The sequence below is a fragment of the Aplysia californica genome, unplaced genomic scaffold (genome assembly GCF_000002075.1).
Source record: "Aplysia californica isolate F4 #8 unplaced genomic scaffold, AplCal3.0 scaffold00137, whole genome shotgun sequence".
Lineage (NCBI taxonomy): Eukaryota > Metazoa > Mollusca > Gastropoda > Aplysiida > Aplysiidae > Aplysia > Aplysia californica.
In genome coordinates this window covers 496383-521564 of record NW_004797407.1, presented here as the reverse complement: position 1 = coordinate 521564, position 25182 = coordinate 496383, and the positions used below count along the sequence as shown (strand labels likewise).

The 25182-nt window shown below is 38.4% G+C and overlaps 1 protein-coding gene across 4 annotated transcripts in view; it reads left to right on the top strand.

Annotated features, from left to right (window-relative positions):
- Positions 1-21508, top strand: part of LOC101847580 (sorting nexin-17) — a 33620-nt gene extending 12112 nt beyond the window's left edge. The window contains exons 6-17 of one of the 4 annotated variants that reach the window (XM_035969323.1): positions 258-348; positions 966-1056; positions 1180-1342; positions 2851-2988; positions 4524-4586; positions 5551-5670; positions 7736-7813; positions 8788-8862; positions 9868-9906; positions 10633-10677; positions 17697-17750; positions 19685-21508. In XM_035969323.1, coding sequence (XP_035825216.1) covers positions 258-348; positions 966-1056; positions 1180-1342; positions 2851-2988; positions 4524-4586; positions 5551-5670; positions 7736-7813; positions 8788-8862; positions 9868-9906; positions 10633-10677; positions 17697-17750; positions 19685-19762 — 1035 coding nt within the window. In that variant the 3' untranslated portion in view covers positions 19763-21508. The remainder of the gene's footprint in view (positions 1-257; positions 349-965; positions 1057-1179; positions 1343-2850; positions 2989-4523; positions 4587-5550; positions 5671-7735; positions 7814-8787; positions 8863-9867; positions 9907-10632; positions 10678-17696; positions 17751-19684) is intronic. The other 3 variants (XM_005096767.3, XM_035969324.1, XM_035969325.1) reach the window with 3 other exon arrangements.
- The last annotated feature ends 3674 nt before the right edge of the window (positions 21509-25182 follow it).

Below are 25182 nucleotides of genomic sequence, written 5' to 3'. Positions count from 1 at the left end.
AACACACACACACACATATATATAAACACACACACATGCACACACACACTCATATATACACACATATGCACACACACACACACATTCTCATGAACGAAATTATTTTTTTTTAATTTCCCTTTTTTGGTCTCTCTCTGTCTGCCTTACTTTTATCCCTGCACTGAAACTTACCAAAAGACCATTATTGTGCTGATGTACTTTTTTTTACTCGTACAAACTCTCCTCCCCCACCCCTTCCCCCACCGCAAATCCGACAGGCTGTGGCCCAACAAATAGAAATTCCTGACGACTTCGTCCATTACTTTGGTCTTTTCCTGGTCAGAAAGGAGGAGGATGGAGACAATTCTAGTGAGTGTGTTGCTGCTGTTCTGATTGGATCTGTTAGACATACTTTGCTTCTTGTGTAACTTAACTTGTTTTATCTCTGCAACACCTTCAGATGACATTTTCTGGTGTAAATTAACCTGTTTTTGTTGTACAAACTCTTCAAGCGATAGTTTCTCTTGTTTAACTAAATTTATTTTTGTTGCAAAATGCTTTTATGTGAAATTATCTTAAGTGACTACGTTTGGGATTTTTTTGTTGTATAATACCTTTATTTGAAATGTTATTTTGTAACAAAGCCTGTTTTAGTATAATTTTTGTTTGTTGTATGACGCCTTCAAGTTGCATTTGCTTATGTGACAAAATTTGTTTTAGTTGTTCAATTCCTTTACGGGATTTTTTTTTTTCTAAGAAAAAATTATTTTAATTGTACAATGTCTTTGGCCTTTACGTTAAATTTTTTGTATGTAACTAAATCTGTTTTAGTTGAACGACGCCTTCAAGTCATTTATTCTTTTGAAAGTGATTCTTTACTTAATTGTATAACGCCTTCGAGTGACATTTTTTTTGTTAAACTGAATCTCTTTTAGTTGTGTGACACCTGTAACTAACATTTTCTTGTGTATCTGAATCTCTTTCAGTTGTGCGGCGGCTTCAAGAGTTTGAGTCTCCATTCCTTTCCCTCAAAGCTGCTTCCAAGGCGGGTGTCCATAGGATTGTACTGAGAAAAGGGTACGTATGACTGTCTGTCTGTCTCTCTGTCTGTCTGTCTGTCTGTCTGTCTGTCTGTCTGTCTCTCTCTCTCTCTCTCTCTCTCTCTCTCGCCTAATAGATATCTCTCTCTCCCTTCCCCAGCTACTGGGATGCGTCCTATGACGACGACCTCCTGGACAACAAGGTCACCATGAACCTGCTCTATGTGCAAGCAAACAGCGACCTGGACAGGCAGTGGGTCTTGGCTACTCGCGAACAGCTGGCTCACCTAGGGAACCTACGCAAGAAGGGCTCTAAGAGAGAGGTGTGTGTGTGTGTTAGGTGTGTGTGTGTGTGTGTGTGTGTGTGTGTGTGTGTGTGTGTGTGTGTGTGTGTTGGCTACTAGCAAACAGCTGGCTCATTTGGGAAATCTACGCAAGAAGGGCTCTAAGAGAGAGGTGTGTGTGTGTGTGTTTGTTTGTGTGTGTATGTGTGTGTGTTTGTGTGTGTGTGTGTGTGTGTGTGTGTGTGTGTGTGTGTTGGCTACTAGCAAACAGCTGGTTCATCTGGGAATCTACGCAAGAAGGGCTCCAAGAGAGAGTTGTGTGTGTGTTTGTGTATAAAATATGCAAGTTTGTGTGTATCATGTCATGTTCTCATGTATTCTCATTTCCATTCCCAAAGGGGGGGATACTAACATGTTCTTATGCTCTGTAGAATGGTATGTAAATGGACTGATTTATCAATGTCATGTTCATACTGTGCCGAAACAACATAAGGGGGAACTGCTGCTTTTTCTTTCCTAATCCTTACTATCGTCATTTTTACCTCTACTTCTTTTGTATGTTTGTCACGCTCTTGTGACCCACTCTTTCTGGGGTGCCTTGATAGCCGAAGCAGACTATGTGCTGTTGAGGCTAGAAAGGTGAGCAGAGTAAGCCCGATCTCAATTTGGACTTCTCTGTTGACATCCTCCCCTTGGCGCTCATAGGACCTTTGCAGTTGGAAGCGCCATAAAACCTTACTAAAACGAAATTCTCATTTCCCACATCCTTCCACCAGTTCCTGTGACTTGCCCGTATGTTGAAGTACTACGGTGTATGTGCAATTCAAGCCCTGCCTGAATTGTGTAAACATGTGTGCCTGTGTGTGTCTGCATATGTGTTTGTGAATATGTGTGTGTTTCATTTCCTTTCTTTTATTCCCATTTCCTCTGTCCTTCCACCAGTTTCTGCGACTCGCCCATACGTTGTAGTGCTACGGTGTACGTGCTGTTCAAGCCATCCATGACTGACTTGTGTATATACAATATATATGTCACAACGTGATGGAATCAGGCGTTCGTCAATTTCTTGGCATATGGGGTTATTGGTATCATCTTAAAGCCTGTTCATTTGCCTTCTTTTTTGGGAAAAAAATATCTATCTCGAATAAAAGTCGAGATACCCGTTATTTGTAATTGAAGGAGGTGTGGGTCACCTGATTTCAGAGGTAAAATTACTGAGAAAATGGCTGCCAAAGTTATACAACTTAAATACCTTGAGAGCCTTTAAAAACTGAAAGATTTACATATTTTGTTCCTTTTATCAACATTTTCCAGTAAAGCTCACATGGAAACATATTTTATATGGATATAAAAGGTGTGAAGCGCTCACAAAAAAATTCAATAAAAATTGCTAAACTGGAGGAAAATGCCTTTTTCTCCAGTTTCAGTATTTTGACGAGAGCCTGATTTCACCACGATGCTTCACATAAGTGCATGTGTGTATGTCTGTGCATGTGTATGCATGTATGTCCTTTCTTTTACCCCTGTTCCACGTGTCCTCTCACCAGTTTCTGCGACTGGCCCGTACGTTGAAATACTACGGGTACATGCAGTTCAAGCCGTGCGTGACCGACTATCCCCAGGCAGGGACCAGGGTCATTGTGGCCTCCGGCCAGAGGGAGCTCAACTTCCGGGTGCAGGTGGACGTGAGTAGACCATCGCGGGACTTGTTTGTGTGGTCAAGGGAGTCCCGAGTTGTGTCGCTTTGTGTCTGCTAGTGTCTTTGTGTTGTGTGTCCGTGTCATGTTTATGTTCGTGTCCTTATGTCTTTTTGTGCTATGTGCCTGTTTATGTCTTTTGTTTGGGGTAGGACTGTTGTTTGTGTCTTGTGTCTGTTTATGTCAAGTGTCTGTTTGGGTCGTGTTTCCGTTTGTGTCCTTGTGTCTGTTTGTGTCATGTCTTTGTTTCTGTCTTCTGTTTGTGGCAGGACTTGTTTGCGTCTTGTGTCTGTGTCCTTGTGTCTGTTTATGTCATGTTCTTTTTGTAGCAGACTTGTTTTTGTGTCTTGTGTCCGTTGTGTCATATAGCTTGTTGAGGGTATAGACCTTGCTGTTGAGCAGGGGTGTGCACTATACAAGTAGATCTAGCCCAGCCTGCACACTTCAGTTGTGTATGGGGAGACTGCGGATGTGTGAAGGCATGCAGGCCATCCGCCATTGTTGTCCGGTGTGTCTGCGCACTTCCTTTTCAACAGAGATTACACGCTACACAACAACGTGCCAGCATTCCGCAAAGTTAGCATGTGGTGGGTTGGCGGGTGCTCTGGTGTGGTTTGCTTCTTCTTTCCTATCAAACATCTATCGTCCTTATCTCCCCTTCTTCTTTTTTATGTTTGTTACTATGTTGTAACTCCTCTAATCTGACCTTATGCAGTTGCGAGCGGAAAATATGACCGTATTCAGTTGCGAGTGCCGTAAAACCTCTGCTAAAACTGAAGTTAGCATAAGTTGAAATCGTAGTAAAGAGCTGACCATACAAATGAGCAAAAGAAGTGGAAAAGCTTCTTGAACGTGGAAAAACAGCTGATCCTAATAAAGGTGGATTAAATATCACTGTCAAGAACCCAATTCTGTGAATCTAAGTGACTATGAACCCAACACGCATATTTGCATGGCATAGGAGAAATAATGTGTGTAAAATTTTGAACTACTTGTCCAACTTTGTTCATCTCGCTGGATATTGCTCAAAATTCATGCATAACTATATTGACACATAACTCAAAAAGATATTCACATCCCAGCGAGTTCGCTATATGTATGTTGAATTGTATGTTCAAGATTGTCAGTGTTTCAGCATCACTGCATCCGACAGTTTCAAACCATTTTTAGTGTGGTGCACATTTTTAAAAACGACAGCCAAAGTCACATGATAGCATCGATACAAATGTACCGTTTGCTATACTTTGTTCACTTTTGATTATTTTCAAAAAATTTGATTCCAATTTAGTTATTTTTGCAAGTGATGTTGAGGTTTATGTGACGTACCCAATTTTACCATGTCCTTGGCTCTCAGGGGACGTAGATGAAAGAGGTTTTTGTCTAAACAAGCTATGTGGATGGAAAGTGTTAAGTTGGAGTTGAGCTGTATATTATTGTATTGTTTTGTTTGCAGGTGGAAGATCATGGTTTGAAAGATGCAGGTGTGAGTTTTGCTCTTGACATTTATTTCTTTTTCTCGGCAGGGCTTGATCAAGGAAGGCAGTTTTAAGATCACAAGGATGAGGTGCTGGAGAATCACCACTGTAGTAAGAAGTCAATCTGTGGTTATAGGTAGTTGGCGGGTGCTCTAGTGTTGTTTGTTCCTTTTTTTTCCTATCAAACGTCTATCTATATCTCCCCTCCTCTTTTGTGTTTGTTATTTTCTTGTAACGTCGATAATCTTAGAAGTGGGTGGTTGGTAAGTGCCTTGGTGTGCTTTGCTACTCCTTACCCATCAAATATCTGTCGTCCTTATCTCTCCTTCTTTTATTAGTAACCCTCTATTTTTCGGCACTTATATGACCTTAATGTATTTCTAGTTCGATAAAACTCTTACTAAAACAAAAATCTTTGGTCGTATGTGTGAGACTGGTTACCTACAGTTAAAAAAATTTTTTTTTTAATGGAAAGGGACTATGCTGCGAAAACTGGGTCAAGCCAAAAGTTGATTTCTCCCAGTCCATACACAGTTACTATACAAGCATCATATTGACCTTTTGGTATTATTTTTACAACAATTCCTATAGTTTTTGTGAACTATTTTTTGCAATTCCAACATTTTTTTGGTAATCCCACACTTTTTTTAACTGGTTTTTGTTAGTAAAAGAATTATTTCCAGTGCTTGTACAAGCTTTAACAGTTGTTAGAGGGCAAATTATCCTCCTTTCACCCAGGTGGGAATGGGTACCCAGCTATAGACAGCTAAAGGTCTTGTCAGTTTGTTATAGTATTCGAGAGCTTAATCTTCTACTTGCACTGTGTGCTTCCAGTGAAGCTGAGAATGTTTTTGACTGTTCTAGGGTCTGCAGGGGTAATTATAGTGTATAGTAATCATATAGATTGTAAATCGCATAGAGCATGCTGTTGAGCAAGGATATGCGCTATTCAAATGTTATTCATTATGATTATTATGAATATTAATAAGCGCTCATATGACCTTATGCAGTTGCGAGCGCCGTAAAACCCTTTACTATAATAATAATGAATATTAATACTATTATTATTTTCCAGTACCCGAACGCTGACGAGAATTCTCCCAAATCTTCCAGCCAAGAATCCCAGCTGGAGTTGTCCTTTGAGTATTTGATGTCTCGGGACCACCTCCAGTGGATTTCCATCATCAGTGATCAGGTAAAACTAACTGATGTCTGGTGTAGTGGTTAGGCTCTTTGCTGTAGCACACAGGAGACCTGAGTTTGATTCTGGACTGGGGAGAACTTTAATTGGGTAACTAAGTCTTTCTGTTTGGATTTTGTATCCCTATCAGCTCATGTTGACCCAGGCAGGCAATGTGGAAACCTTCGCGAAAGTTATCTACTTTGTACTGATGGGGGGGATGCCTACTTTTTTTTAAAATGTAAAGATATTTTGTCATCAGTACTCACATTGAGTTGGAACTACAGAAGAAAATCTAGGTATAGCAAGAACAACTCGCTTTGGGAACTTGAACAGAGGGTGGCGGGAAGAGACTCCGATAATGTAGATACATAATGTATCTTTTCTTGCTTCATAAAATATCATGTCTCTGTGTCTGCTAGTGTCTTTATTTTTACCAATATACATATGTAAGGCACCGTGGTGAAAGCTGGTGTTTTGTCAAAATAATGAAATTGAAGAAACAAGTTTTTTTCCACAAGTTTGGTAATTTTTTCGAAATTTTGGTTTTTGGCTCAACACTTTTTATCGTAATAAAAACATATTTCCATGTGAATTTGATTGAAACGCGTTGATTAAAGATAAGATAAGATAAATCTTTATTGTCCAGATCCTTGCACATTGGTTTGGTGTTTCACCACATGCGTGCACACATACACACACACTCACACACACACACACACACACACACACGCACACACACACTCACACACACACACGCACACACACTCAAACATGCGCACACATGCTGACTTACAATCGCGTGCATAATATAAATGAGCAGCAATATAAACAATAATAATCTTAAGCTACATACATACTCAATGTTATTCTGATGCATGCTCTAAGGTCATATATGAATACAGTAGTCTCCGCCTAGGATCCCACGGCTTACGATCCCGGTTGCTTAACATCCCGCTGTTTTAAGAAAACAGAATTTTTACTATACAAAAGTCACCCTTAAGATCCCGCTCTGATTCACTCTGAAGGTCTACATTCAGCTAAGATCCCGCATTTCAGATCATAATTTGCGGAACAAAAACCCGGGCGGGACAGCCGATCAACCAAGAGTGAAAAGTTGAGATCAATAAACTGTCAGTCGCGTCGAAGATCAGCCACTATCGTGAATGTGATCACATACACGTTGTAAAACTCGATGAAGCGATACAATGTTTGCCCCAGACGGGATCACACCGGGGTGTGAACTGACCGACACGTTTGTTTTCCCCGAACTTCACACTCACACCTGAGCTCTCCCCCTAAACTTACATCACTCGCTGGGTGGGTAGGGCCTACACGTTCACTCCAGGCGGGATCATATTGAACTGTGAACTCTTCCCTGACCATTACAGAAGTTGTCTCTACTCCCGAATTTGCGAGACAGACTGATTTTAATTGGTGTGTTCACAACATAATGGTGTGTAACGACAAAGGCGGTTGGGCGGGGCGGGGGGGGGGGGGGGGGAAGGGGAAACTCGGTCAGAGATGGAAAGCTATACATTTTCGACAGGTAAGGGGGAGGGGCAACTGGATAAGCGTAGATCTTGAGACTCGTGATAGTATAATAAGTGAAACTGGCATGCCTCATCCCACTATGCACTGTGATTCATAAACCCACCGAGCAGTCACATCACTTCATTTTAGAGTTGAGGGAGACCATTTTACAGATTGTGAGCCTTAGCATGGGTCACCATAGATTCTTCCCTGGGTTCGTCGGTTAAGATCCCGGTTCACCTAAGATCCCGCATTTCCTTGCTCCCGAGCACCGGGATCTTAGGCGGAGACTACTGTACTTATAACAAGATGGTTAAGATGGAAGAATTTTTATGGATGATGGTAAAAATGACCTTCTGTATCTTTCAAGAGCACAAAAAAAAATTCCTATTGATGTCATGTTCTTCAGATTTAATATGCCTTTTATTATTTCATACTTATTAATTGTAAAAACTCCACTTGTATCTATGTATCTATTTCTTTAAGGCTTGAATCTGAGAAGTAACTCATTTTGTCAGTGATGCTGATATGTGTATTCTGTCCACAGGCAATGTTGATGAGCATGTGCCTGCAGAACATGGTCGACGAACTCATCATGAAGAAACAGGGGAAACGATTCAAGAAGGTAAGCCTGAACGAGAGAGAGAGAGAGAGAGAGAGAGAGAGAGAGCACATTCACTTGGAAAAGATGTTGTTCCAAAACAGATTATAGTAGAAACTGGCCATGATGGGCATCCATTGGTGAGGAGAAAAGTGGTCCGGACTGATGGGTGTCTTGGACGGTGTCATTATGTGATGTAAAAGAAATGCAGGGGGGCAGAAAGGTATTGTTTTTTCATATCTTTGTCTTGAACGCGTAGCCATTAATGCAATTTCAACCATATCTCATTCATAGAGGAAAGATGTTCCAAAATAGATTACATACATTTCCATTGTCATCCTGTCTTTTCAGCCTAAACCAGAGAGAGTTTTTGTGATACAAATCTTTTTCTGTTGGAAAGCTTTTTGTCAAAAATCGATTTGTTATGATACGTCTTTGATTTTAGTCTTATGAGCCTGTACAAAAGAGGTTTGAGGTACGCGACATTTTCAAGAGAAAGCTGTTCATACCAGATATAATATGTCTGTGTTGTTCTCCGTGATACAAAAATTTTCTGCTAGAGGAAGATATATTACACCCCCCGGGGCAGTGCCACTGACTGAAGTGTCTTTAAGCCATTCCCAAAGGGGGGACTTTCCTCGTTCATGCACAGTAGAATTGTAAATGGGCTGATTCTTCAATGTCACGCTCATAACTGTGCCTGATCTACAACAGGGAACTGCTGCTTTTTCTTTACTAATCCTAACTATTGTCATTTTTTCTCTACTTCTTTTGTATGTTTGTCACACTCTTGTGACCTGCTATTTCCAGGGTGCCTTAAAAGTCGAAACAGACTTTGTGCTGTGAGCAGAGGTGAGCAGAGTAAGCCTGATTCCCAGTAAAGACCTGAGTTTGATTCCTCAGTATCTTGCTCAGCCCGGCTTTCTCCAATGATCTAAATTGTGTCGGTGGGGAGGGTAAAAACACCTACATATTTTAATAAATATATTTATCCCCAGCCTCAAGACAGACTGAATGTGAAGAATGGAGGTCCCTTCAAACAGTTGTCTCGAGAACATTCCTATGGAGTAGAGGTAGGTCAAGGTCACTGTGCATATGTAGGCTCAGGTCGCTTTTTAAACGGAGGTCAAGGTTACTGTTTGCATACATGTCTAGTGTGGTTGTTTATTTGTAGGTCCGTGTAGTTGTTTGTATGTAGGTGGGTGTAATTACTTTATTTGTAGTTCTTCTTGTTTGTGTATTCGTAGTTCGATGTGGTTGTTTATTCATAGGTCAGTGTAGAGAAACAGGAGTCGGCATGCACTTTAAAAGGGTACAAAATAGTACCAAAGTACTGTGGGCTTTTGTGTCCTCTCTCGTAATTTAAATCAGAAAGTTTTGGGGGTTTTCTCCTTTTTTTTTTCATGTTGAAAAATTTTCAAGAAACCAGTTACCAGTTGCACATCAGTTACATGAGAAGAGTAAAACACCATGGATGCTTCAGTTGCATGTGGTTAGAGGTTAGAACTGTTGGGGGGTTTTTTGAGAAATTTTCAACGTACACCACATTTCTGTCTGTGTGGGTGGTTGGAGGGCATCACTGCTAAGTCTTAGATCTTTTCTTTCCCTCTGTTGTTTGTGTGTTTACCTTCTGCCTTTTCCGTTCATGAAATAACGTTTGTTAATGTCTTTAATGTGTCGATATAATTCTCTTTCCAAGTGCTGTGCCATTTTGAGTTAACAAAAAGTCAATGATGCTTCGAAGCGTGAGGTCTCAATTCATGCTGTTCGAATATCGTGTGTAAATGGATTTTTATTTATATGCATGTGTATATATGTCCATTTGCAACATTGGATGTTCAGTTTTCAGGGGTTGGGCAAAACGAGACTGAAATTCATTATTCTGTAGAAATCATACGCTATTTGATTTTGAATGGCTCTACTATGCTTCGAAAAATGGTGACTACCATAAAAATTGTAGATGTTGAATAGTTAAGTCAAATTGGCTCAGCTCTACTCTGTTCTCCCATAAACAAAAGAAGATGATTGTGTCATGTATTATGGCTGTTTCCCTGTGTCCCCCCCCCCCCCTCCTGTAGCCCCCCTCCCAGACCAGACACTATAGCAGCGACAGACAGGTGAAGTCCTCACACATTTCTCTAACACGCTAACACCAAACACTCACGCAACTTTGGCACTGGTTTCTGCCTTTTCATTTAATCACTTTTGCCTGTTTTGGGTCATGTTTTGTATTTGATTTCTATTATAGTACTCTCGTCTACATTTCCATTTCTAATTATAATAATGCCTGTTTTGGATTGTTGCTCTTTACGTAATTTGTATTTCAGTAATTAACCTTTTCATTCCAAATTTTGGTCTGTTTTTATCATTTTTTTAAAACCAAAACCATTCGTCTTTGTATTCTCACTGTTTTTTGGGGGTTTTTTGTTGTGCTGCTATTCTTTCATAATTGAAGCAGATGTTTTCTTTCAACTTCAATCTCAGGTGAATACTTTCCTGAGAGACTAAGAAAGAAGAAAAACAAGTAAAATAAATGTTGGGGAAGGTATAGCTGATATATGCAGTAAAGATATAGTATCTTTATATGTTAAGTAGATATCATTAGAGAACTTTGAAAAAAGGGGTTAACACTTTAAAGGGCTATTTTATGGCACAAAGTCAAAGTACTTTTTTTTAGTTTTCTGTTTTTTGCTCTCCGTTTTTTGGGGGGGTGGGGAGGGGGGGGGGTTGTTATTTAAGTTTGTTTTCTGTAATAACAAAATACTAGAGCATGTGAAAAATATAGAAACCAATCTTAAGTCCTGTGTAGTGACGAGACAGTTGTTGTGTTTTGTCTGTCATAGAATCCAGAGTCTCCAACTGGACGGAAAATCCATGTTCGAAAACTGGTAATACTTCACACCCCTATCACACACTTTTAAAGTCCTGGTATGCATGTAGACTGTGTACTCTGTCAGAATGCTTGCTTCCATTGGCTTAGATCTGAGTGCATTATGATGAGGTTCTTACACTGTGAGAATGCTTTCTTACATTAGTTGAGCTGTGCGTGCATTAATGAGGTTGTTATGATGTCAGAATGCTGCAGTTTTTCTGTATACAAAGCTTGAGTCAGATTTGATGGATGCAGTAAGAAATACCCAGTACTCTCTGCTAACGGGATTTATTTGATTCAGTCAGGCCAGCCGGATTTTTTCCTTCCCAGATGGGACAAAAGATAGGCTTGAAGGGCTAGTAGACTCCAGATGGCCACTGGAAAGGAAAAGTAAAAGTGAAGTAAAAGTATGGGACAAAAGCCTCCATATTGGCTCGGTATGACCATATTTCAGCTAAATTCAACTGACCTTCAAAATCAGATGCATTTTTTTTTTCCAAGGTGGTGAGTTGATTTGGCCTTATTGTGTCAAAATGGTAGCTTTTGCCTCTCCATGAAGGAAAAACCGGGCTGGCCCCGACTTAATCAAACTGATCAAATCTGCTGTGTATCCTGGATGTAGGGTAATATCAATGGCTGGACGCAAGACTCGAACAAATCCCAAATTGTAAAATGACGTGTGTCAGAGGCTTGCGTCCAGCCATCGTTATTTAAAATATCTGATGGGTGAATCGTGCTTAAATTGCCCAAATCCACCAAATTTGAATCAAGTGTTGTAAAGAGGAAATTCACCTTGAATGTCTGCTTACATCAGCTGTGGGTGCTGTAGAAGGTTCTTGTATTACATGTTGGAGGCATGCTGGGCCAGTTTAGCTGATTTTTGTTTATGCACTAGACTAGCTTCTGTAAGTCACATGGTCTTGGTCATTATAAAATTGCGCACATCGTTCTCTTTCTCACATTTCTAGTCTTCTCAAAACATTTTAAAAAATGACTTTTAAGCAGTTGTGTTATGACTATGTCTTTGAGAAGGAATGTTTTCTTTGTCATTATTTTTATCAAGCATGAGGTCACTAATAACAACAACTGGGAAAGAATGAATGCATTATGATGACAGGACACTCGAATTGAGATAAATAAAGGCCTTCAACATCTTACTCTGTATGGGAAAGTAGAAGAGAAAAGAGGGAGGAGTTGCATAGGGAATTTGAACAGATGAGTGATGGAAAAAGATCAGGAAAATATAAATTTTTGGGATAATGTATTCAAGCTCGGGATCAAAGGAATGGCGAAACATGATGCCTTTGTCTGTTTCTGATCTGTTTCTTGAAGGAGAGAAAGATTTATCTATTATACACAGTGTGCTGCTCGTGTTATTTCAGACAGGCCTTAGCTGTTAATCATGTCATTGGGCAGGGATATCAAATCTGTGAAATGATGAAATTTCAATAAGTCTTTTTTAGTTTGAAAATAAACATTGTATGGTTTATTGCTTTAAGAATATATACTTTGATTTGGGGGGGGGGGGGGGGAACTTGATGAGGTTTCTTAAGTTGTTTGCAAAAGTCTTTGAGTGCACTGACAATGTTTTGAGTTATCAGCAAAGAATGCTCTGGCTTTGTTTCATGTCTTCGTGTCAGTTGTCAACAAGTACCTTTGATCGCAGTTGTTTTTATATTGTGGCGTCGAAAAGAAACTTGAAAATGTAATCACCAAATCATTGTGTTAAAACTTCTCAATACCTACTCATGCAGCATAACAATTTAAAGCTAAATGAATTTTTCGTCTTTTGAAACATTAATAGCTCATCTATCTTCTATGTTAGAGGCACCCGAGATATGGTCTCTCAAAATCGACCTTAAAAAAATCAGGCTTGGAAAAATTGTGCGAAATCAAACAAACATAAAATTGTCTTCTCGCGTATATCAAGGAGCATCAATATTGATAGAATTGACATACATTGCGTATCCAATGAATGGAGAATTTATATATTTACATATACATTTTATTTTGATATTTTTTTCACGATAGTTTCAAACAAAACAGAAAACTGACCAATCACAAATTATGAAATGTGAAGCAGCGTGGTGGAATCAGGCTCTCGTCAATTTTGGAGCATGTAGAGTTATTGGTATCATCTTCAAGCTTGTTCACTTATCTTTATTTGGATGAAAAAGAATCCATTTATCTTGAATACAAGGCGAGATATTTGCGAATGAATGAGGTGGGGGTCACCTGTTTTCAGAGGTAAAATTAGTGAGAAAAAGGCCGCCAAAGATTAGTTATTTCTTTAGCTTAAGAGTCCGTGGTAACTGAAAATTTACAATTTTTGTGCCTTTAATGAACGTTTTTCAGAAAAATCCACACAGAAATGAGTTTTTTAATGGGCATGAAAGGTGTTGAGCCGAAAAACAAAAATTTGATAAAAATTCGCAAGCCTGCGGATAAATGCACGTTTCTTCACTCTGATTATTTTGACGAGAGCCTGATTCCACCACACTGCCTCACAAATACCATTCAAAACTTGGACTTAACATGACATGGGCTCATTATTGTTTTGCTTAGGAGCCATTGGTTTTGTGTACTGAACGAATCCTTTGGGTATCAACTCTGTTAAGTTTTGTACATAATTATGTGTCATTTCATCTCAAATGTCACAGAGAGTTGCAAACCAAGGGTCTGACTTGGGAGCAAAGTTACTGTTCTTAAGGTGCTGTTTCCCGATACTTGGCTCTTCACATACCCGCAGGGTTCATAGCGGGGCTGTTTACTGGGGACCACTCCAACGTTGATTTGATTTGGTTTCCAAGAATTATCTAGTGGCATTGGCCTTGTAAAAAAGTTCTTTGCTATTCATGGAGAGGTCTACTTGAAATGACACCACGGCGAAAATAAAGGTAAGACATGACGTTCCTCCACTTGCGTGATCTAGTCTGCTAAACCAAGCCATCCGGTGATTTTCATGAGGGCGGTTTTGTTCATTACACTCCAGACCACCCAAAACCATGGCAGTTTCGTGGCCTCTGTTCCTCACTGACAACTGATTATGTCCAAAATCTAAATAAAACAGTCCATGTGCAAAAAAGCTCCTAAACAAAAACACAACATTAATTACTAATGAGCACATGTTATGTCAAGTCCAGGTTTTGTGGGATATTTGTAATTAACTGCTCTGTTCTCCAGTCTGAAAATGTCACTAGAAGGCACTGTTCATTGCAGAGACAAGAATATTCTATTTTCATTTGATATTCAATACAGGTCCATTCCACTAATGTTGATACACTTCTATATTGCGTTAACACACTTTTGCATTTCTCTGACTTCGTACAGTTTTGCCAAGCCTGATTTTTAAAGGTCAACTTTGAGTGACCATATCTCAGGCATCATTTAACATAGATGAAATATTGATAGGTCAGATTATGCAGAATTTATTCAGCTTTAACTTGGTATGCTGCATGAGTAGGCAGTGCAACGCGTTAACATGATGATTGGGTGATTACTTTTTCTAGTTTCTTTTGGACGGCACTATAATAATAGGATTATATCATACATCTAATACTTTTGATCACGTTTGTTTTGATACACCAAATATCAAGTAGCTTTGGTCATATGTCAGCTTTGAAGATGTTTGTTTTGATATATTGTACATGTAAAAGCTTTGATTATATTATTGTATCGTACATCTAACAGCTTTGGTGACATTTATTTTGATGCATCATACAAAACTCAACATCTTTGATTATATATATCATTCTTCTGACAGCTTCCCTAACATTTCTGTCGCGACGTGGTGGAATCAGGCTCTCATCAATTTTTGGGCATGCAGAGTTTTTGGTTTCACCTAAAAGCTTGTTCATTTCTCTTACTTAAACATAACCATCTATCTTGAATCGAAGTCGTGATATTTACGATTGAAAGGGGGGGTTCCTAGTTTCAGAGGTAAACTTAGCGAGAAAATGGCCACCAACGTTTGGTGACTTCCAAAGTTGTAGAGTCTCTGGAAACTAAATTTTTATTTTTTTTGTGCCAATAATCAGCGTTTCCAGTAAAAATCACACCAAAAATATGCTTTTAATTTTAAATAGATAGGCATGAAAGGTGTTTATCTAAAAAAAAAAAAAATTCAATAAAAATTGCCAAATGAGCGGTAACATTCTGATTTCTTATATTTAATTATTTTAACGAGCTCGTGATTTCACTACGATGCCTCACATACAATACTCAACAGCTTTTGTCTCAGTTTTGTTTTGGTGTAATATCATATTTTTATCAGCTTTGGTCTCTTTTGCTAATGATGGTTAAATATCGTGCAGAGAACATTTGTGTCACGATGAGGTGGATACAGGCCCTCGTCAGATTATGGGAACATGGAGTTATTGGTGTCACCTTAAAGCTTGTCTTGCTTTTGGTGGGAAAAAAAAAAATCCAACTATCTTGCATAGAAGTTGAGATATTTGCAATTGAAGGAAATGGAGTTGCCTGGTTGCAGAGGTAAAATTAGGGAGAAAATGGCGGCCAAAGTTACGTGACTATCAAAGCTTGTGAGTCCTTAAAAACTTGGAATTTATGATTTTCGGGCCTTTAATCGTCTCCCAGTAAAATCCGCCCAGAAAACTGTTTTTTAATGGACATAGAACGTGTTGAGCTAAAACACAAGAAATCTACAAAAATTGCCAAACCAACGGAAAAATGCCAGTTTCCTTAATTTTATTATTTTGATGGGCGCCTGATTTCACCACGATGCCTCACACATCATAATACTCAACAGCTTTTGTCTAATTTTTGTTTTGCTGTAATATGTTTCATCTAACAGTTTTGGTCTCATTTGTTTTTATATAGGAGTGTCCGTCAGTGTCTGACAATGATTAATGCTTCTGCAGAGAACATAATCTATTAAAGGAATGGGAGAAATAAAGATTTAAGATGATATGTGGCATCTGCTTATAGCCAATGAGACCAATTCTGGCAGAGCAGAGAAGTGTTTGCCACATTTTCAGCATTTAGAAGCTTCATTTCCACTTGTGGTTGCGTACAGTTTCTAGGCTTCTTTTTTGACTTGAGCATTTCTCATTCGTGACACCACATATGGTTTGCTACCCACTGTGACTGCTGCTGTCCAACTGGGTCTTTCAGGAGCTAGACCCTCCCTTGTCAAGAGATTCATGTTTTTATGTATCATACTTCCAACAGCTTTAGTGTTATTTGTTTTAACATATCTTGTCTCAATAACATTTATTTTATTACCTCATGTACTTGCTTTGGTTTAGTATCAGGGATGGGTCTGTGACTTCGATAACATTTGAAGAGTTCAGTGGAAATATTCGAAGTGTCCATAATACTTATTGTTGATTGTTAATCTTTTTCACTCTCATCAACTCAGATTTCTGTAGTAGACTGAACATCTGAACATCGTCGATATTTGACTCTAATTTATGTATCTGATAATTTAGGTCAAACACTTTTTTGTGAGGAATATGTACTTTTTCTTATTATCTTTCGGATTGCTGAAATGTTCTTGATGTTGAGTATTTATTTTACTTATTGTAGTGACATCAATTGTAATTACGGTTGATAATAATATAAATTGAGACAATGAAAGTATTTGTCCTGATTTGGCGAGTACATAATTAAGTCGGACACCAGTGACATTTTTCTTTGCAATTGAAAAGAAGTTAAAGGGGTTGTTTTTACTTTTTTCAGGGTTTTTTTTTTTTTCTCGCTTTTTGAATCTTCTATTATGTTGGCTGGAACAAAATGTGTATAGTAGAATAGATATTTAGTATAACATGTTTTACAATCCTTTTCGGCCAATTGATGAAGTTAAGAACTGTTCAGTGACTTTGTGTTGTAGGTGGCTGGAGGACACTTCTGGTTGGTTCATTTTTCTTTTCTTTGCCTCAGATCTATTACGTCTGTCTGTCTCTGTTATCTCACTCTTTCCCTGCACACATAATGATAATTTTTTTATTGCCCCCCCTCCCCCCTTTTTTTTAGGAGGGTGGCCGAAGGGTGCCTCTGGCATGTTCTGCTTTTCTTTCCCTTTGCAGTTCCAATCACTCTTGTCTTCAAATTCTTTCCGTGCACTAAATGACCATTATTGTGGCGATATGCTTCTCTTTTTTAAAACGAGGTACTTTTACGCCCTTGTCAACTCAATTTAGATCATTTAGCATATGGGCTCAACCCTGCCCGTCAGGGCCAACCCAAGCCAAGAGGGACAAAATGAAAGACGGAAATACTCAATAAAAATACTCACTACTCCTCGGGAATCAAACTCAGGTCTCCTGGAAAGGGTTTGTTCACGGCCTAAACCCTGACTCAGAGTGAGAAAGGCTGTGATGATGATGAATTGTGTGACATGTATCATCATCATCGTCAAGTGCCGAATTTGTGACTGACATTGGACTTCAGCGATCATGGTTCTCCTTTCATTCCTTTGCTCGAATGCTCTCAAAAAAGCTACATTGTCCTAATCTTTCCCCATCACCCTTTTGTTAAGGCTCTCCAAGTAGGTTGCTTCATTTGCCTCAGTTTTGTCAATGAAATGTAATTATAATAATAATAATAATAATAATAATAATAATAATAATATGCTTGTTTGTCAATTTCTGACGATGACCAATACTTCCTCAGAGGAGAATATTTCTCAACCAAAAAAGAAGAGTTCGAATAATCGAAGGTTAAAATGACTCGTGGCTTCTTGCTGAGGCCGATGAGACCAGTTCTGGCGGATAAAAGCTTGCCACGGAGATGGTTGGCGGGTGCTCTGGTGTGGTTTGCTTCTTCTTTCCTGTCAAATATCTGTCGGCCTTATCTCTCCTCCTTCTTTTTTGTGTTTGTTACTCTCTTGTGACACCTCTAATCTTCAGCACTTATGGCGACCTTATTGTGTTGCAAGTGCCGTATAACACTCACTAAAACAAACAAAGTTTGCCACATTTTGAACATATGGAAGTTCCACCATACATGAAATGTATAGAATGATTTATTACAATCTTTCCTTTCTTTTTTCTCTCTTCAACCACGTTGTTCCAGCCGGAGGACCAAAGTGCAATTAACAGAGCAATGGATTCTGTCAAGAAACTCTCTGTGAGTAAAACAGTGGCGAGATATACCCACCCACCCCCCTTCTTCTCTCTCTCTCTCTCTCTGTCTCTCTCTGTCTCTCTCTCTCTCTCTCTCTCTGTCTCTCTCTCTCTTTCTCTCTCTCTCTCTCTCTCTCTGTATCTCTATCTATCTATCTCTCTCTCTCTCTCTCTCTCTCTCTCTCTCTCTCTCTCTCTCTCTCTCTGTCTCTCTCTCTCTCTCTCTTGAGTACAGCCTTCCAGCTAGTATACGAAGATATTCTGTTGAGAAAAAGAAAACTGGTGGATTTCTGAAGGACAGAAATGGAACAATTTTTTTTTTCCTTTGATTATTACATGTATTTGAGAGCTGTTCCAAGTGCTGGGTTCTACTTTACTTTTCTTTTCTTCTGATGTGTCAGTCTGCCTGTTGCGGGTTGTTTTTTTTTCGTTTTTTTTCCAACAGTAAATGATTATTGTCAATGTGCTTCTCTTTACTCAAACAAACAAAAGAACCTTGGAGCTGGTGGGTGCTCTGGTGTAGTTTGCTCCATCTTTCCTAACAAACAATTTACACCTTTATCTGTCTTTCTTTTCTTTGTATTTTACTCTCTATTAACGAATGCACATGACCTATCTGCATTGCAAGTGCTGTAAAACTTTTACTTAAACTTAAAAAAACAAAAAAACAGACAAATTGACCTGTGTGTATTTATCTAGCAGCAGTAAATGTTTGTTATTGTGTCGATGTGCTTCTCTTCACTCAAACAAACATACAAGTAAAGGGACTGGTGTTTGGGGTATTTTTTTATTCAGCAGTACATGATTGTTAGTTTAGTTTTAGTAAGAGTTATACGGCTCTTGCAACACAGTAAGGTCATAAAAGTGCCGAAGATTAGAGGTGTTACAAGAGAGTAACATACGCAAAAAAGAAGGAGGAGAGGTGAGGACGATAGATGTATGATAGAAAAGAAGGAGCAAACCACACCAGAGCACCCGCCAACCACCCACCATGATTGTTAATGTGTTGAGGTGCTTCTTATTACTCAAAGAACCAGAGTGATCGGTATGTGGGTTTTTGGGTTGTTTTTTTTACGGCAGTAGTGATTGTCAGTGTGTGTGGTTATGTGCTTCTCTTTATTCAAACAAACAGACCCCCCGGGGCAGTGCCACTGACTGTAGTGTCTTTAGGCCATTCTCAAAGGGGGGACATTTCTCGTTCAAGCATAGTAGAATTGTAAATGCGCTGACTCATGTCACGCTCATAACTGTGCCTGATCTACAACAGGGAACTGCTGCTTTTTCTTTCCTGATCCTTACTAATGTCATTTTCCTCTACTTCTTTTGTACGTTTGTCACTCTCTTGTGACCCGCTATTTGCTATTTCCGGGGTGCCTTGATAGTCAAAGCAGACCTTGTGCTGTTGAAGCTAGAGAGGTGAGCAGTCTAAGTCTGATTCCCTGTAAAGACTTCTCTGTTGACACCCACCCCTTGGCGCTCATATGACCTTCTGCAGTTGCGAGCGCCGTAAAACCCTCTACTATTAAAAAAAACAGCAAAAAAAAACAAACAGACAACATGGAGAGTGCTTTTTTTTTTCCAGCAGCAGTAAATGTTTGTCATTGTGTTGATGTGCCTCTCTTCACTCAAACAAACAAAATGGCCTGTGTTTTGTTGGGTTTTTTCCACAGCAGTAAATGATTGTCATTTTGTTAATATGCTGCTTTGTATTCAAACTACCATACGATGTGAGTGGGTGGTTGACGGTTTCTCTGGTGTGGTTTGCTTCTTCTTTCCTATCAAACATCTATCATCCTTATCTCTGCTCCTTTTTTTTGTGTTTGTTACTCTCTTGTAATACCTCTAATCTTCTTCACTTATATGACCTTATTGTGTTGCCAGTGCCGTAAAACACTTAATTAAACTAAAACGAAGTGACTGGTGTGTTTTTCCTAACAGGGGAAAGGTGGACAGAAGCCGGACCAAAGCATTATGGAGAACGACGCCTTTGAGGGGATTGGTGATGACGACTTGTGAGATGGATGTTTTCGTTAAGACGCCATGAGATGAGTGATTTCCTTATGACACCGTTGTGTCTGTGTGATGAGGTCACCAGTCTAAGGGGGACGACTGTGTGTTTTGTGATGACAGTGTCATCAGTCTAAGGGGGGCAACTGTGTTGTAAGTTCTGTTGTAATGGTCAATGGAAATGCGTGTGTATGGAGATTATTGCTCTGAGTGTGTACGTAAGTAGGGTACTGTATGTATGTGTGTATGTACGTAAGCCACTGTTTGGGTGTATGTACGTAAGTTACAGCAGGTGTGCATATGTGTGTGTGTGTGTGTGTATGAACAACTACACTCGGTGTTGAAATTATTCTTTTGTTTTCCTTGGATGAGTTTTGTTTTAATGTTTATTGTGTTGTGAGGTGCCTTAGTTTTGTTTGGATGGTATTTGTGTGGTCTGAGGATGCTTTTTGTCTTGTCTGGAGGATGGATGTGATGTGTGGTGTGAGATTGGTTTATGTTTGGATTTAGAGTGTCGTGTGGTGTGAAGAGCCTTTTTGTTTTGTTTTTATGTCATGTGTGGTTTGAGGTTGTCATTTTTTTTTTTATTATTACTTTTTTTTTTTTTTATGTGATGTGTGGTTTGAGGATGGTTTTTGCCTCGATGTGTTTGGAGAAATTCTTGTGAGTCTTTTGGATTTGGTCTTTCACATTAAGTACAGCGATAAGGACGGTCGAAATGTCCTGAACTGTTTCCAGATTGTTGTCAGATTTGAGCAATTTCTCCTTCAGTACATCAAGCTGTGCGCATACTTGCTCTCTGATACTTGAGAAAAGGATACAGATAAATGCATTTATGTATGGAGTTGTCTTTCTTGTATCTTGTGGTAAAATATACGTGAATTTTCTGCTCTATATAAGTAGTGATGTCTCGTTATCTTCATTTTTATTTGTAACACTGTTACATTTTCTGCATGAATATGTAGCATTCTTACTTTATCTGCATTACTGATGTGACATTGTCTGCTTTATCGTGTAACATTGTTACATTTTCTGCATTATTAAGTAACCTTGCTACATTATCTGCATCACACTGTTACATTATCCACATTGTTATATGTAACATTTATGACATTGTTACATTACCTGCATTATTATATGTAACATTGTTACTTTATCCGTATTATTATATGTAACTTTTATATGTTATCTGCATTCTTTGTGTAATAATAATATTGCAAAGTTTTTCAAGGGCGTGTTAAAATTTGTTGTTGACATAATGTAATCAAAATGTGTGCGGAAATGCCTAAGCGTATAAAAAGCCAAACTAATATATATGACTAAGACTTTTTCCCATTGTCATGTCTTTACTGTACAAAGTTATGATGATTTTTTAAAAAATATCTGCCGCAAAACTTGATAAAAAAAAGAACTGGGGAAATCAGACTCGCAAAAGTTTCTTAAGCTCTTCTTTCTATAATCCCCCACCCCCTCCTACCTCTGGAAAGAAAAGATATATTTCACACTTCCTTTTCTCTATGCCCTACTACCTCAAACATATATTTTGTACATCCTTCTCTCTATTCCCTTTTACCCGAAACAGATATTTCATACATCCTTCTCTCCTGTCCCTCTTACCCTAAACAAATATTTCATACACCTCTCTTTCTGTTTCCTGTTACTTCAAACAAATATTTCATACATCCTTCTTTCTTGTCCCTCTTACCCTAAACAAATATTTCATACACCTCTCTTTCTGTTTCCTGTTACTTCAAACAAATATTTCATACATCCTTCTTTCTTGTCCCTCTTACCCTAAACAAATATTTCATACACTTCTCTTTCTGTTTCCTGTTATTTGAAACAAATATTTCATACATCCTTCTTTCTTGTCCTGTTACTTCAAACAAATATTTCATACACCTCTCTTTCTGTTTCCTGTTATTTGAAACAAATATTTCATACATCCTTCTTTCTTGTCCCTCTTACCCTAAACAAATATTTCATACACTTCTCTTTCTGTTTCCTGTTACTTCAAACAAAAATTTCATACATCCTTCTTTCTTGTCCCTCTTACCCTAAACAAATATTTCATACACTTCTCTTTCTGTTTCCTGTTATTTCAAACAAATATTTCATACATCCTTCTTTCTTGTCCCTCTTACCCTAAACAAATATTTCATACACCTCTCTTTCTGTTTCCTGTTACTTCAAACAAATATTTCATACATCCTTCTTTCTTTTCCCTCTTACCCTAAACAAATATTTCATACATCCTTCTTTCTTTTCCCTCTTACCCTAAACAAATATTTCATACATCCTTCTTTCTTGTCCCTCTTACCCTAAACAAATATTTCATACACCTCTCTTTCTGTTTCCTGTTACTTCAAACAAATATTTCATACATCCTTCTTTCTGTTTCCTGTTACTTCAAACAAATATTTCATACATCCTTCTTTCTTTTCCTTGTTACCCCATACTTTGTTCTTTTACTTTGATGATTCACATATACTCAGACTGGGCAGTGAGAAAAGTGAATATTTTCACCATACGGATGGCCGTCTGGTTTCCGATGAATGAAAAAAACCCAAGAAAACACAAAAACAGGTTGTGTGGATGGGTGGGGGTTTCTCTCCGGACTTTTCTGGTGTCATTGTACCTACAAATAAAAATGTACCTGTTTGTGGGAGGTTTTTTTACGTAGTTATTTGTATTTTGACTTCATGTGTTTGGTCCAAGAATCTTGCCAGCATTTTTCCAGAAACTTCCAGTCAGTTTTCATGACTGCCTTTATTGTTGTGGTCTTTGGTGTGTGTGATTTGCTGTTGCCTTGGGGCTAACTGTGGGGGGGTGCGAGGAATATTTGTCACGCACGGTGGAATCAGGTGCTGCTCAATTTTTAGGCTTGTGGAGTTATTGATCATATCTAAAAGCTTGTTCATATGTCTTGCTTTCGATAAAAACAGTACCCATCTATTTTGAATAGAAGTTGAGATACTTTTGCCATTGAATTGAATGAGATGGAGTTCACCTGGTTTCAGAAGTAAATTATGCCAAAAAAATGGAATCCATTCCCATTTAGGGAGAATTTTATTGGAGTATCTCGGTTTTTCTTCTGAGATGTTGTATCCTTCTCAGCCAGTGTTCACTCTGACAGTCATGTTTGAAGCCTGTCTCCTAACTGACCTAAATTGTGTCGATGGGGGGGGCATAAAAACACCACTTACATTCTTTAAGAAAATAAAGATCGTCTCAATTTTCTTTTTTCTTTCCTGTGGTTTATGTCTGTCGATTCCATTCTTTCCCAACACAGAATGATCATTATTGTGTTGATGTGCTTTTCTTTTCTTAAGGTAACAAACAGTATTAATTTCCTTTCCCAAAGAACTCTGCCTTTGAATTGACGTATTCTGTATCTAGAAGGGCACTCCAACTCAATAACAAAATAACAAGAGACCTTGAGTTACCTCTTTATCTCCGAGGGGGTAAACCCACTATTTTGGGCCTTCGTTTGGCACAGAATCTAAAAGTGACTTATATGTCACTACATTGGTCATCAAATCGAAACAAGTGGACCTATTTTGATAATTTTTTTATCCAATGAATGAACTCCCGGTAAAAGAGACTTGTTTTCGGCAGTTTTTGAAAAGTAATTTGAGATCAAAAGTCGTGGTAAAGGAATGTGCCCGAGCTGCTGCCAGTGGCTTGCCGGAGATAAAGAGTTAAAAGTCTGTTACAGAGAGATCTTTAACTCTCTTTCTCCCTTCCTGCAAAGTTTAATTTATTTCCAGTTTTGTCTATAAGTAGTTTTATCTATTTCCAGTTTCATGTGTTTGTAGTTTCATCTCTTTCCCGTTTCATCTATTTCCAGTTTCATCTACTTTCAGTTTTGTCCATTTCCAGTTTCAACCATATCCTGCGTTGATGTTATGAAAAGTAGTTACTCATTGATTGTATCACTAAGATCAGAGCGATATATTCTCATTACATGTATATGTATTGTGAGCGTTATTGTTTGTCTAAGACTTGTGGTTGATTTTATGCTCGAACCTTGTTATAGAACTATTTTTTTTAAAAAAGATTAGCTCTTTTTTGGTACTAAAACAATTGACGAGGTAAATCTGCGTGCTCTCCACAATAAGCATCAGGAATCAACACGCACACTGAATAGTACATAAATGGTAGCTAACTTCTCATCATATAAACATTTTAATGGGAAGTGGTTTTATTTTTTTGCATGTTGAAAAATGTTCAAGAAGCTATTTACATGTGGATGGGTGGCGAGTGCTCCGGTGTTGTTTGCACCCTCTTTCCAATAAAATATCCATCATCCTTATAATCTCTCTTCATTCCTTTGTTTATTAACGCCTCTAGTCTTTGGCACTGATATGACCTGATTGTGTTGCAAGGGCTGTAAAACAGTGTAACACCATCATGTTATATATATATATATAGGTTAGAGCAATACATCATTAATAATATATAATATATATGCACAGTTTGAGCATAACTTCACTGATGTATTTTGTACAACACCTCACCTCTCAAAATGGGAAATCATGATACATGCTATTGTTTTAATGACCTTGACGATATTTTCATGCTTACTTACTGTAATGTCACTGCCTTTTTTTTTAGATGTTGGTATTCAGTATTCTCGGGAAATCGTTCTCGTTCCTTGTGAGGCCTCTATTGTAGTTGCTGTTGCTCTGTGATAACTAACTAATATGCTGCGTTGATAATCAAAAGACGGATGTTACAGTCGAAATTATCTAAAACGGCCACCCCATTGTCGAGCGTAAAGGTAGTTGTCTAAGACAGATAGATGTTTTGAACAGTTTCGTTACAATACAGAAAAAAACTCAAGAGTGATAATGGGAAGTGATTGTTTGTGCAGATGATTATCTTGGATAGGTGGACATTGGAGCAGATTCTACTGTTCTTTAATTATTAACGCTGGACTGGTATCTGTGGTGTAGTGGCTAGGCTCTTCACCATGACATGTTGGAAGACTTGAGTTTGGTACCCGCATGGAGTAGTGTTAAAAAATTCTATTCAAGTACCTCTCTCTGTATGCTGGGATATTATTGTATCCTTTTCAGTCTGCAATGGCCCTGACAGGAACGGCCGATCCACTTCACCTCCAGTAACTACAATATTGTGTGGATGAGGATGTAGAACTAACATATTTTTTAAAAGCATGATTTTTTTTTTCTAAAAGGGAAAAGTAACTAGTGTGACTTCCCGTCAGTGGAAGAGCTATTGTGAAAGATGCTAGTGCTGCGAGGACTGTTACTTCTTGAAATCAAACACGCTGTCACAAGTTATTTAAAAAATTTCCATTTGTACCAAAAATTTTGGGAGATTGTTCTCATTTTTCTATTGATGCCTTTTGCAATTATGGTTTTTCTTTAGTAAGTTATTGTCATGTTAGAAATACCCCTCTCCCC